The 14,725-nt window shown below is 40.1% G+C and overlaps 1 protein-coding gene across 1 annotated transcript in view; it reads left to right on the top strand.

Annotated features, from left to right (window-relative positions):
- The window catches only part of LOC131697705 (arylsulfatase B-like), a 35,956-nt gene that overhangs the window by 15,677 nt on the left and 5,554 nt on the right, over positions 1 to 14,725 (top strand). Inside the window, exons 6-7 of the mRNA XM_058988586.1 lie at positions 3,741 to 3,811; positions 13,987 to 14,118. Coding sequence (XP_058844569.1) covers positions 3,741 to 3,811; positions 13,987 to 14,118 — 203 coding nt within the window. The remainder of the gene's footprint in view (positions 1 to 3,740; positions 3,812 to 13,986; positions 14,119 to 14,725) is intronic.

The raw sequence follows: 14,725 nt of genomic DNA, 5'->3' as shown, positions 1-14,725 counted from the left end.
ACAAAGAACAATCAGCAGGGAAACAGATTTAGATTGAATAATCTAGCCAAGTAAGAGAAGTACAGTTGGCACCTCTTAGAACAAGAGAGTTTGTGTTAACATGATTCACCCTAAAGTAAGCGAGGGACAGTATAAACACCCACACAATAACCTGACATTCAAAATGTCACCAGTACAGTGATCAAAACAAACAAGAGTGTATGCGGTTAAAAATCTTTATTAAGACACTCATTACACTAATAAAAAAGATGTATTAAAACCTATGAATGTAATAAAAAATAAGTGCCAAAAAGTAATGCAAGTGCAGAAATGTACAGTACAGGTAGATACATTACTGCAGATTGTTTCCAGCAAAGAACTCTGTGATACGCATCTGGACAATCTTTTTTTGCAAGTATGCAAACCTTGTCAGCGTTTTCTATAAAATCCCAATTCGGCTCTATATCTGGATGCTGCTCCATATTAGCAGTGTTACAAGCGCAGCACGCACGCTTACATCTTTGGTGTCTGTTTCAGGCAGAGCGTCCTGGTTGCCTAGGTGACACGGCTGAGAATTCTTCCTCTGACATCCCCTCTGGTGTTGTCAGAGTTTCAGTTTCGGTTGCGTTTTCGCCGCCCACTCCTCCTCAACTACAGAAAACCCAGCTTTTTGAAGCAATGTTGCATTGTTTGCTGACTGACAGTTCCAAGCATGCTTTAGCAAGCGCACAGTATCTAACACAGACTTTTTATTTAAAACACTGAATTTTGGTGCTGATGCTCATGGCTTTCCTCTTTCCAGCCGTGCTTGCTGCTGCAGTCACTGGGATGTGATTAAAAAGGGTGTTCTTAATCTGAGGGAACACAAAGCCTCTTAATCTGAGGGAACACAAAGCCTCTTAATCTGAGGGAACACAAAGCCCCTTTGTGGCTTGGACTAGGTTTTATGGCTTTGTGCCCCCTAGGCTTAAAATGGACAGAGGCTTGAGCTTAGAAGTTAATACAGGCTAGAGGTCAAACAGGAACAACAATTAGGTGCAATTTACCAGCAGTTTGAAAGGGCAAATTAGCAGGTCAAGATCAGAAGTGAAAAGAGCAAATATCTTCTATCTATGAAGACAGCTAGTGGGCAGGGGAAGGGTCTTCAGACGCCAGGTGCATTACACCTCATCTGGAAGCAACATCACAGGGCTTATCGAAGCAGGCTGTGGAAAGCCTTGGCGTTTATTACCCCCCGTGGGGGTGCATAGCACCAGCAACAGGAAGAAATGTTGTTCTGCTACTTGGTAGGGAAATTTCTCAGCACAAATTCTCAGTTGTATCCAAATCAAGGACCTGCCATAGCTAGTGTTGGTCGGACGATTCGAAGCTAAGTCACAGGTATCTCTTTCCCAATTTGGTGAAACAGGCACAGAGATGTATTACAACAAGTCAGTCCACAGCGACCACCTGTTGAAGACTGTCTTGGTGATCTATATTTTAAATGCATTTCTATACTTGTCAAGGAGCATGATCTCTCATATTAGTGCCCTTGTTTTGGTTCCCTTCACTATGACCTCCCTTTAGCAGCTGATGCAGTGCCGTTCTCAACTTACTTTTATTGATCTTCCATTTGTGCTCTCTCATCGTTCTTTTAACCGTCATCAAAGATCATCCCATTTCTTCCTGTGGGTAGCTAAGCCCTTCTCTGTGCATCTAAAATCTTAGCACAATTCCCCTTTGACTTGTATTTCACACTTGGTTATGTAAGTTATCGTTCTGTTTGCTCCAGTTGGGAAATCCGCATACACAATAGCTGTGTCTAGCGAGGAACTCTTCCACTCCATAGTCTTGTCTGGGTCTCAGCATTTCTGATCACTATGAATAATATTCTTGCAGTCCCTCCTCGTTCTCACTTGTAAGCAGCAAAAGATTATTGTAAAATGATAAATTGTGGGCTCCCGAGTGGCGCATCTGGTAAAGGATGCACCCTATAGCCTGGAGGTCGCCGGTTTGAGTCCAGGCTAGTCTATTGCCGACCGTAGACTGGAGCTCCCAGGGGGCGGCACACAATTGGCCGCACGCCGCCTGGGGGAGGGGGGGTGGGGGGAGGCTTAGGTCGGCCAGGGTGTTCTCGGCTCACCGTGCACCAGCAACCCCTGTAGTCTGGCCGGGCGCCTGCGGGCTTGCCTGTAAGCTGCCCAGAGCTGCGTTGTCCTCCAACGCTGTAGCTCTGAGGTGGCTGCACAGTGAGTCTGCAGTGTGGACAGCGTGTGTTTGTCTTTGCTGCTCCCAAGTCAGTGCAGGGATGGTAGCGGTGAGCTGAGCCAAACAATGATTGGATATGCCAAATTGGGAGAAAATAATAAAATAATTGACAATTTACTAAAACAAAAACAAAACAAAACAAAAGATAAATTGCAGTATCTGGAATTGGGCCTAGATGGCAGTCTCACATGACCTTATAAGAGCCCTGGTCTGGCATGCTGAAATACTGTCCTACCTTTTAAACAGCTTGAAAACAACAGCTGTTTGTGTTGAAGTTATTGTGAACATCCACCATTTACAATACCAGTATTTGTGGTAATAGGAAATTCCATGTTTTACACAATATATTATGAAAAGGTCAGAAAACCTGTACCACATCATTGACTATCTTATATTAGTACTGCATTTGTATGTTAAGGTCAATGCTTAGCCATGTTTATCGATTTCTCCATGGTTTGATGTTGTCGTGTATGTTAACAATTGAACTTGCTGCAAAAGTTTTGTTCATTGGTTACCACTGTGGCGCAATTGCTATTTTACAGGTATGGTTTCCTACAGTTAAGCATTTCCTTCCACAAACAGTCCCATCTTCTGTAGTGAACTTTCTAAAAGTAGGGGTGGAACCGAGTTTGGTTCAGTGTTGTATAAATACACTGCTATGGAAGCACACTGTGGTAGCTGCAGCCATTGCCTTGCACTAAGAACAACATCATCTGCACTGTGCTTAGTAGATAGTAGATGTGACCGACTTCTGTTTAAACAATTTCCTTGAAAATAAATAGGAATCGAGTCTGTATCAAACTCTGCATGTGTAAATCAGATTGTCTGCTTTACAAAAGATGGTCCTATTTATTTATTTGTATATACAGTATATATATATTTATTACCTCTTCTGCTTAATGATTTACTTGCAGTAGGCTCCATACCCTATTGTTAACCCATATCCTTGTACTGCATGTCACTCAGTTTATCTGTGTCACAATGACCTCCATCACTTACTTGGCTTGTTTGTGAGATATGGAATGTAAAGAATGGATGGACTGATAGAAAACATCCTTTTAGTTCCCTGCATCTCCCTTTACCTGGCTGCAGATCATTTAGTCAAGCAGCCAAACATTTCACAAGTGTTAGGCGCTGACCGGCACGTTTGTCTACTTGACTTAGTTTTCACTTAGAACCTACGATTGTGCATTTTTAAGTTGTTGAAGGATAACAAAGCTTTCCTTTATTCTATCAGTCAACACTTATTATCCAGCCGCATCAGCCAACCTATTCATTTATAAATAGAGGCTGGCAAATGCATTTTGCAGGCCCTTGCTTCGTATTTAGCCTTCCTGTAAATCAGTCTAGCTACCAAACAGTCTGTGATATAAATAAACAAATATTGTTTAAGTGCCCCCATTCGTGCTTCCTTTGGGTCACAGGAGATAACAGAGGAAGTTTTAAAATAGTGTTCATACACTCGCTGCATGGAAGGAAGCTAAAGGTTTTGTTTTTTTATTATTGTGTTTCAGTGAAGGGAAACAGTCGCCGAGAGTGGAGCTGCTGCATAACATTGACCCTCTGTACTTCGACATTGCCCCATGTGAGTACAGTACATGTGTTATGATTATTATTATATATTATAATTAGCTCAGTTATGTTTTCTGCAAAGGAGAATTAAAGGACATGGACCTACAGGCTGGTAGAATCCCAAGTAGCCTTGGAAGATGGCGTCCAACAGGTACTGTAGTGTAGGTGCGTAGATCACCAATAGCTCATGAATGGCAGACATGCACTAGCCCCATGGGAAATAGCCCCATGAGATGTTGAAAAATACATTTCAATTAGTCAGAATATAAAATGTTTGCTTTATGATAAACAGTCGTTATGGGTATGGAATGTAAATATGTAAAATAAATACAGCAAAGATGCATGCGACATCACTCTTTTACAAGACCAGCCCCCCTAGTTACCTGTCTGATTCGGTGTTCATACAGTGTACACAGCATTCTGGAAACATGTAGACACAAAGTAAGAATAGATTTCATACGGTCCATACATAAATAGTGTGTTGTTTTTTAAATGCCTGTGAGTGATGCATCCTTCAGTTTGTATTAAGTATGCCCCCCTGTGGTGTGATAGCCCTGCCTATATGATAGCCAGTAGATTAATAAAGAATAAGAAGCTGCAGTGTCTCGTGTCAATATGCAGTGATAACACAGAGCACTTTCACATTGATGAGCAGTTACTTTGAGGCATTGTTGATGTAAAACAGGCAGTGGATTTATTAGTCAGCTGGGAAACATTAAACCCTAACCCTTCAGTGATTCCTGAACAGTGGGCTTGAACACTAGCTACAAAGTAATCCTTAAATGTACACTTTACTGTGATACATCGCAAAATAGCTTGAGAAATAAAGGGTCTTTCAGAATGCTTTTTGAATGTGTGGTTTGTGTGCTCTCTAGGATTTTCAGTTTCCCTGTTTAACAAACCAAAGGCCTCATAAGGTTAGCATGTGCCATTCGCTGGCTCTTGCTAGTTTGGCACCAGTCTCTGCCCTATAATGCCCAGAATTTAGCCCACAAACAAGGGTGCCATAGTATTTCTTTCATGGCATGATGGTTCATCTCAGAACAAACTGGGTTTAGATAAGTTTTAGTTGCATAACTAGGCAAGCTTAAAGGAGTGATTATAAGCAAGCCTGTCACCAGCACAGCTGTCCTACAGGTTCCTTGTTCATTTGTAGCAGTGTTGTTTAGACACAGGCACTCCCACTCAGAGCAGACTCAGGAGAATGACATGGATTCTGAATGGATGCTGATGAAAGGGTTGAACTTGAACACACATTCAAGCACAGTACGCCTTCCACTCGCACTCACACATCATCAGGATGGTTTGATTCACACGTTTCCTTTGCAGTCTCCAGCAGAGCATAATTACAGCCCTCGGGGGGCGATGTCAGTAGCAGTGTCAACAGGCAGCTTTCATTTTGGCGACGTCTCCAACATTTTCACAATTATAGAAATAGGAAAAATGTTAGGACTTGAACAAAAGATCCCAGGGACCTAGATAATTATATAAAAAACATTCTAGGATTCTGGCATTCTAAAGGACCAACTAAAACAATTTTCACATTTTTTCAAATTCAATTTTATTTATTTATGTTTCATTGTATTTATTTAGTTTAATTGAGTGTGTCTTATTACTATTTAGCTGATTGAACAGTGCGGTAATCTGTTATAAGGGAGACGGAGGGGCAGTGCAGCTGTGTGGTGCCCATTTCATCAGGCAGAATAAACACTGAAGAAGTATGAGTCACGTCCCCCTGCTGAGAAGCTGCTAATGACTCAGTCAGTACTGGCCTGCTGATTACCATTCACTTAATGGTCTAGTGCCGTTAATGAAAATGTTTGAGAAGAAGGAAAAACGAGTTCCTGTTCCCTGCTGGGTTTATAGAACTGTGTGTATTGCTGTGCCAGTTTCTGACTTGTGTCTTACTGAATCCACTCTGTAGCTTTTACAGGCTTCTAATTATCAGGCAATCAAGAGAGGATATGAGGCAGCCTTGCTCAATTTATAGTATTTCTGTCCGAAAGCTGCCTTAATTGTTTAATTGCCATGGTTACGAACACAGAAATGCCCTTTGTTAAAATTCTCTTTTGTTTTGTTTTTAAGAGAGTCCCTTGTAAAAGAATTCTATGCTATTAAAGGTCTCGCATAAATAACCTCAGAGTTTTTCAAAGCAAGGATATTGGCTTTTCACTGTTTCCCAAAAACAGCTCCTCATAGTTATTGATTTCCTCTGACCTTGGATTTTGGAGTGCAGCAATAATTTTGGATGACATTTTTTTTGGCTGTGAAATAAAAAAAAAAATGTAAAATTATAGTTAATAAGCCCATGCTGGAAATACCCACTTACAGGTGTTTCCTATAAAATGTTGCTGTAAAAACACAGTTAATTGTTAAGGGGAAGAAGTTTGGAAGAACTGTATGGAGATTTAAACCAACTGCATGATCAGCATAGTCTATAGTACAGTGCAGAGAAAGAGGAATTATATTATTATGTGACATCCAACACGATTGTGGGATACTGCAGCTTAAAAGTACATATTAGGTCAGTCTAGAGTAAGCAGATGTATGTAAGCAATTCCATATTTTCTGTATAGCAAGTCTTCATCGCATTATATTACTAAAAAAATAGACCAAGAAATGTTTGTCTAAATGTATTCATTTTTTATTTTTTTTTATTTAGTAGTCGCCAATTGATTTTACCCCGTTTTTCTCCCAATTTGAAATAGCCAATTGTATTTTAGGCTCAGCTCCCCGCTACCACCCCCGCGCTGATTCGGGAGCGGAATAGACAAACACGCCGTCCTCCGAAACGTGTGCTGTCAGCCGACCGCTTCTTTTCACTCTGCAGGCCTGCCATGCAGCCAACCCAGAGCTACAGCGTTGGAGGACTACATAGCTCTCGGGCAACTTACAGGCAAGCCTGCAGGTGCCCAGCCCATCTACAGGGTCGCTGGTGCACGGTGAGCGGAGGACACCCTGGCTGACCTAAGCCCTCCCCCCTAGGGCAACCCTCATAATTACACGATCCTTTAGGAAATGGCATTCCTCTTACACTGTGCCCCTGGGTGTTTTTGTTCTTCAGTTAAATAGTATTTTTCTTACGATATAATGTTACACTGAAAAAGAAGTTGGCAAAGCTGTGTGCTCTTTCTGAATTGTAATTTTTTGGCACACCTGGCCTCGTGATTCTATTGTTTCGTGTGCCAGAGTTTATGTTCAATACGTCTGAGAGATCTCTCTAGTTTCAAACAATTATACATGAACAAATTGCAGTGCTTTGGACCACAGAGCTTATTCTGCGTCTGAATCGGGTGCTCAGAAATCAATGACGTAACTGGATGTGCTGCTGTCTAAAATAATGAGCACTGCACAAGTGCAGTCTGTGAATGGAAGGACTGTGTGTGCTGTTAAATGTGGTCTGCTTTGTATGAATCCCTTTTCATTGTTGTATGTACAAACTTAACCAACAAAATAGAATAACTAAGGGTAACTTAAGTTTTATTAAGTGACGCATCTCTGAAGGTTTTCACATTTTCACTTTAGATGAATTCTACTGATTCCCTCTCACTACGTTCCTGTAATCAGATAGGGAGTTTAAAAAAGGTGCTTTTGGAACACACTTCAGTTACGTCAGGGTAGTTTACTGTACATGTCGCACCATTTGTTTTATTGTTGACAGTTTCTCGCAGGCTGTTGTTTTTTCACACAGCTCCAATGGGCTGAGGAGCATATTGGGCCAGTTCTGGGTTAGGTCTCTGTATATTTGAAAGTATTCAATTAGTCTTATTTCATCCCTGTCCAAGAATGTTCTCAGAACCTAAAAATCCTCTGCCGGCTCTGAGCAGGAGACCACACTGCTAGGAAATGCTGCAGGCTTCAATCCCTAGCTGCTGTTGCTGCTCCGTACCATCAGGGCTAGAAGTGGTTGCTGTTACAAATAAATGCTAGGCTGAAAAAAGAAATCCCTCTTTCATCCTCTGCCATCATGGGCTGCTCCTCTGGGTTCCCATTAGTCTTAATAGCATGCTGTGGCCAGGCTTGTCAAGGAATAAGTAAAACATGTTGTGCTTTCCTCCCTGACATTGTTAAGAAGGAGTTGTGCTCTAAGGTTTGTGTGTTTACAGAGCTATGCACTTCAAGATGTAGGATATTAAAGTGAGGATTTCTGTACAAGAAGCCCCGGGCCTGGGGAATCGTAAGAAATAAATGCTCTGGTTGCATCTGCAGGTACATTGACTTGACGAGTGTGTAGAGTTAGCACCCAAACTAAAAAATATTTTCCTTCTTTTGAAAAGAGGAAGGGAAATATGCCTTTTTAACAATACAGAAGCTTGGCTGGTCAGATCTGCTTTTGTGTAATAAAGCATAATAAAGTCCCTGAATTGAACCTTGAGGTCCTTCACGAGTCACAGAAAAGCAGCAGCAGTTAGGTAAGAAAAAAAAGCCATTTATAATATGGGGGGGACAGGACCTCATTTTGATGACAGTGTTGTTTATGAAATTTATAACAAATTCCTCTCATGTAGTTTTTGTTGATCGTCAAAGCTTCTAGTCTAGGAAAGCCCTGATGAAGATAATAACCCATTAACTTCTAATATAAACTATTATTAACACTTCTAGATTGGAACTTGCAACCCTGTTGCCTAATAGTGTCACATGACCAAAAATAGTTAGCCGTTGCACAAAACTGGCCAATAGTCACTTTAGTGGTCAAAGAACTCTTGTGCTCTGACATCACTCAGCAGTCAACAGTCCAAACACAATTGCCCTGTGACAGCACAGGTTCAAAGAAACAGGTACACTTGAAAAAGTGACCTCCAGTGAGCAATAATCGACTACTGTCTGTCACTTTTCCCACACTGGGGCAGCAGTTTTCTACTATTAGCCTCAATTCCAGTACATATTTGTATACTGTTCCCCTCGTGGCATTTCAGTTATGAATCAGCAGTTAAACAGAGACAGGCTGATGGAATACTGTCTGTATGTTCCACCAAAATCAGAAAGTAAACAGTAACAGCGAGGAACAAATGTTAAAGGGGCTTGAGATGGGTCAGTTAAGTAAATGAAGAGCGGCTGCCCATTCAACAGCAATGCATGAACCATCCACCAGGAGCTTCCTGCAGCGTTTCTGAGCTGCTTTTGATACACATAGAGGTCACAGAAGGAATTAAAAATGACTGAAGCTAGCCACACCCCATGAACAAAACCAGTTTGCAGACTGTATCGTCTTTCACTTTATTGTAGCGATCGGTTTTATCATTATGCAATTTCATGTCTTTACAAACCCACTGGGAACAAAGTTGCTTTCAATCAATTTAATCAAATTGCACAACCAATACATGTGGTGATACTTTCTGTTGTTGAGCATATAGTCCATAAGCAAGCATCTTCCTCAGTTAACATTAGTAACATTTACTGCTGTGCATTTTAACAAGGGACTCCATGAAACTGCCTTGCGATTCTGCATCATCAACTTCACTAGTGCAGTGTCTTTCAAGGACTTGAAACTTCGAAGGAAAATATAACTAGACACTTTTGTATTGTTGTGATTTTTCGATTCATGCGCTCACTCTTTGTTTGCTATCTAAATGGGCTGAAGGGTATGGGCTCTCCTGTACTGTACGTCTGTGCAGAACTGAACCCACAGCAAACACATCATTAAGCCCTGCATGTCTGCAAGATTGGATCCAGATGTTTGAAACCGTTAGCAGTTGATGTTGTTAATATACAGACAGACGAGTTACGCCCTGTGTTTAATAAGACAGCTAGCTGTTATTGTTGAGAGTGATAACAAAAGCCAACCTATTTCATTAGACGTTCTGTGCCGCTAAAGTTTAAAAAAAGCTAATCAGGCAGAATATGGGGACCATATGTGTTGTTATAACTGGTAATTTTATAGATATAAACACTTAACTATATAGACTAACGAAGCATAGTGTGCAAAGTTAATAAAACCTGATTATGCTACTCTTTCTCATTATCTTTGATGAGAAAATACCAGCCTTTTGTTTTTAAGGCCTTACAGTTTACTAATTGTCTTGCCAGTTTTTCTAGTAGCAGATGATCACATGATCTTGGAAAATCTTGCTGACAGACTGCAAAAATATACCACATTGCTTCAGTGCAAGTAACTTTTTGGACCAAAAAGTTTGGAGCTGCAGTATGGGACATTTACTGGTGATCCATCCCTAAACGGGACTCAGCATTAATATCTGGGCTATGTTTGGAGCTGCAGTATAGGACACTTTACTGGTGATCTATCCCTGAACAGGACTCAGCATTAATATCTGGGCTGTGTTACATGTTTTATTTTAATGGCCTTCACTTGTTTATGGTGTGAATTATCATTAGCCACATTGATAAAGGCCATTGATCTATGATGTTACTATACAACTATTTGTAAGAGAACACAACATACATGTCATCATACTGTTTATCTCACATAGTCTGGTAGAAAACATGAGCAATGTTCTTTCTGATGAAATTAGGAGTTGTTTTCAGATCAGAGCAAACATTTAAGTTTTGTTAAACACTGATCCTTTGTAGAAGTTGATTTTTTTTTTTTTACAGAGTTTATAGAGCATTTTAGCATTCCAATGCTGGTATGACAAAAGGTGTTTTCATGTCCACATATTGTTCGTATTGATTGTGAGCTCTACCAATATACTGTATTTTTTCTCTGCCACAGTATTAAAAGGCTTGAAAATGAACATTATTATTAAATGGTTACTGAGAACACTGATCAGTAGCACTTCAGCATATCAGCAAAGTGAAAATGCTGTGCTTTTTATAAAGTAAAGGCAATTCCCATTAAAATGCCCTCTGAAATTACAGGTACACATGCCTGTGCCGCCATCAATTAGAAAGAGAGAAAGAACGCAGAATTGGTTAGTGAGAGATGGCAAGAATAATGCTGGTTTTCTATTTAGAAATAGACAAGCAAGGTTTAGACACTGGTATAGTATAACAAGAGGCAAAACAACTATTGTATTCACGTTGTTGTATGCATGACATGTTATACTCAGTGGGTTATACTGATTCGAGTGTTAAGGCACTGCATGACAGTATTAATTGGTTTGGAGAAGACGTTGGCACATGTCCTTGACTTTCTGTTTTTTATCAGAAACCAACTGACTGACTATTTGTTTTACTTTTACTATAGTGAAAAGCATATGTTTGAAGACTCCACTATCGTCCTCTTGAATTACAGTGTGTCATGTACTGTACAGTTTATGGCTTACGCAATAATTGCATACATATTTCTGGGCTCAAGTTGCACTGTAAACCTCTGTTGCCACAACAATGCTTCCCACATGTTTGGTTATTTTACAGGCATGTTTCTCTTTGGCGTAATTGCAGCAGAGCACAATTGAAAATTAGATGACATTTAACAGAGAATTCACTGGGGAAAACACATGTGTTTTAAAACCCTGGATTTCTGCTTCATTTTAATGGTTGGTACTTGCTTACAGTACAGTAGAATTTATACTTTGTGACAAAGGCTTTAGCTTTATAATGTTACTATGACAGCCATTTATGTGAAATCCAGCACACAAATGATATAATGATCTCAGTTAGGGGAAAGAAATAAAAAAGTATGTTTTCATTTGTGCTGAAATATGAAGACATGATCTTCAGCAGTCTGGTTTGGTGGTAAACACCGATTCAACGTTTGGAGATGCTGCTTGTTTTTTGGGATATAGAGGAGACTGGTCTACCAATATCCATATATACACACTTAAAGTATGTCAAACCTTTTTCTTTTAAATGTTTTTTTAGTCCTTATACAAATGTGATTTATCGGTCTGGAAATACTTTAGCAGAAGGAAATCTGAGGAGATATGAAGACATTTTTCCATCTGTCGCTCCAACTTACAGTGTATATGTGTCGTAGTGATGATTTTTTAATTCACAAACTTGCTTGTTATTTTTTTTAAAGCACTTTTTGACAAGGCCTTCCCGTTCCAGTTTATCAAAAGGTGTTTTTTTCCATACAGATTTGTATAAACACACACACTCCTGCCAGTTTCAATTACATCCTTCAGAAAACTTCCCATAGGGATACATACGACTTTCAAAATAAACAAGCTGAAAAATAAATTCTAACTGTAACATGTGGACCTGCAGCTGCATCATTCCTTATTAGTACCTAACCAAAAAGCTGGGCCTCAGTGTTGGAGATGGAAATGTTCAAACTGTATAGACATCACAACACACACTAGGGGGATTCCAGTTGTTCAGATTCAGATGGATCCTCTTCAAGGTGTTTTGAGCTGACTGGTTTTAATATTATAATATCTGCTCATTATCTGAAGAAGGTATTGCACGGTATTGTTAATAACAGGTTACAGCTACTCAGCACTGTCAATAAGTTACTACAACTCGTCTTAGAAATACTGTGGTAGATTCTGTAGATTAAAGCGTTAAACGTCAGTAATTGTAATTACTAGAACATTTTAGTGAATGTTTTTGTGTGGAAGCACAGTATGGTGGTATATTTAATAACACCTTAAACGCATATATCAATAGCGTGTTGTCGATTAGGTTGATCTCAGCAGAGATTCAGCACTGCACTGAGCCCCGCCTGACATGTGGTTTACAGCATTGCTCTAAAACGCTACATGAAAACCATCTCATTAACAGCTTATTCCAGGAAACAAATGAGTGAAAAAGAGCTCCCCTGAAAGACTTCACTGGTGCTTGTTCTTTTTTCATATAAACATGAAAACGTCCCACACGTTGTAAATCAGCAGAAACAAGCCCACACACACAGCTGGTTAACAAAACAATACTCTCTTTAAGCAAAGTGCAGAAAAGATTGTGCTAACTAATTTTTTGCGTACAGCTGTTCATGATGAAGTATAGAGTGTATAGTAATTTGCACAGCTATTTAAATAGAAACTTGTTCAGTTTTAGCACATGCTTGTCATGTGTGTAACTAATAAGGAGAGGGACAGAGGGTGTGAGTAATCATCAAGCAGTGCTGTCCAGCTTTACTGATACTGTGGGAAGGGTGAATATCACAGAGTTACACGCATTATCTGAAAGGGACTCTGTCCAGCACAGAGAGCACTGGGGACTCGATTGCCGTACCTGTGGATCACATGGCATATCACATGTAGTACCTTCACAGATGTTTTTAACATTTTGTGTTTATCTTTCATTCAGTTTTAGTCATTTTGAAGCTAAGAATCTGTCCTTGCAATTCACAGCTGTTAGTTATTTTATATGTTTCAGCAGACAGCTGATAAACTTTTATTAAAAAGTGAAGTGTGTGGTTATGTAAAAATGCATACAGCAGTCGTGGAGTTGTGATCTTGAATAATTGAATGAAGCGTTAGAGTAATGGGGGAGCACTGCCATAGTTTTACAGAACACCCTGCCGGTTTTACACACCTGTGAATGAGGTCACACGTGGAATGTCACACGTGGGTTAAAGGGTTACAAGAGAACTCTGCTGTGTTACAAGGAACACATTCCTTTACCCCTGCTGTGTCCTGTGTTGTCTGTATCGCAGCGATATTTTAAATGACGTAACGGATCGTTTCAATAATATTTTTCACACCACATGTCATGTCGGAGGACGCGAGTGCTCGTCTTCGTCTGTCCCAAGTTAGTTCGGGGGTTGCAGCGGTGAGCCAGGTTGAATAATAAGTGGACATTCCAAAATTGGGAGAAAATTGGAAAATGAATAAAATAATTGTTTTTAAAAAAAAAAATATATATATATATATATATATATATATATATATATATACACACACTGCTGATTTATTATTATTATTTTATTATTATTTATTTCTTAGCAGACGCCCTTATCCAGGGCGACTTACAATTGTTACAAGATATCACATTATTTTTACATACAATTACCCATTTATACAGTTGGGTTTTTACTGGAGCAATCTAGGTAAAGTACCTTGCTCAAGGGTACAGCAGCAGTGTCCCCACCTGGGATTGAACCCACGACCCTCCGGTCAAGAGCCCAGAGCCCTAACCACAACTCCACACTGCTGCTCCACACTGATTTACCGAAAATACAGCCAGGATATAGCCAATATAAAGTGCAAATATAAAGAGAATGCGTCTCTTGTAAACATGGCAAACCCTTTAATAAAACGTGTGACATACCACACCACCTCATCCTTTAAACAGCTGTAAAACCTTGGAGGGGATTCCAGTGTAACTCGTCTTGTGTTTCTGCAGGTCCTGACAGAGCCTATAACTGGACTTCAGCCCCAACACTTGATCAAGGTTCTTGGAGTCACTCCACCTTCAACATTTCTGTGCACGCCGCCATTCGATCTGGGGATTGGAAGCTGCTGACTGGAGACCCAGGTACACTCTGCTAATTCACTTCAGCAGCATTGAGGCTATTGTGGTTTTATAAAGGAATCTAGGAAAGAAAGAGGGACTGCTGCCTGACCTGAAGTACAGCCGTGATGCTTTTTCACAGCCCCATACAACAACACATCATTGGAAAGTTGGGAGTCTGTAGAATATGTGCATTTCATGCATTTACTACAATGACATAATGAGAGATCACAAAGGGCTGAAAATTGAAGAAGTGGCGCAGTTTTCCCTGTCTAAATCCTCTCTTGAAATGAAGCCTTGCTTATTTCTATAGCGCTTCTTCTGTGTGAGTACGTAGTATTCCATTTAATATTCCAAAGTGTATTCTAAGAAAGGAAGTCAACCCAACACCCCCCGCCCCCCAAAGTGGGGTTCGCTGATTGGCTGTTTTTGTGTTTGCTAGCATCTTAATAACTGAAGGGATGGCTTTGTTATTACAATGATGCCTATTAGGCTTGCAGAATGAAAACACCAACCTCCAGGCCCTCAAAGGACTCTTTGCCCTTTGCTGGTAATTCATTATAAAATCATTCCCTGAGCGGTCACTGCAGCAGTACACAATTATATACACACTGGGGTATAGCATGTGCCC

This window comes from Acipenser ruthenus, chromosome 2 (genome assembly GCF_902713425.1).
Source record: "Acipenser ruthenus chromosome 2, fAciRut3.2 maternal haplotype, whole genome shotgun sequence".
NCBI lineage: Eukaryota > Metazoa > Chordata > Actinopteri > Acipenseriformes > Acipenseridae > Acipenser > Acipenser ruthenus.
This window is presented reverse-complemented; position numbering and strand designations above follow the sequence as displayed.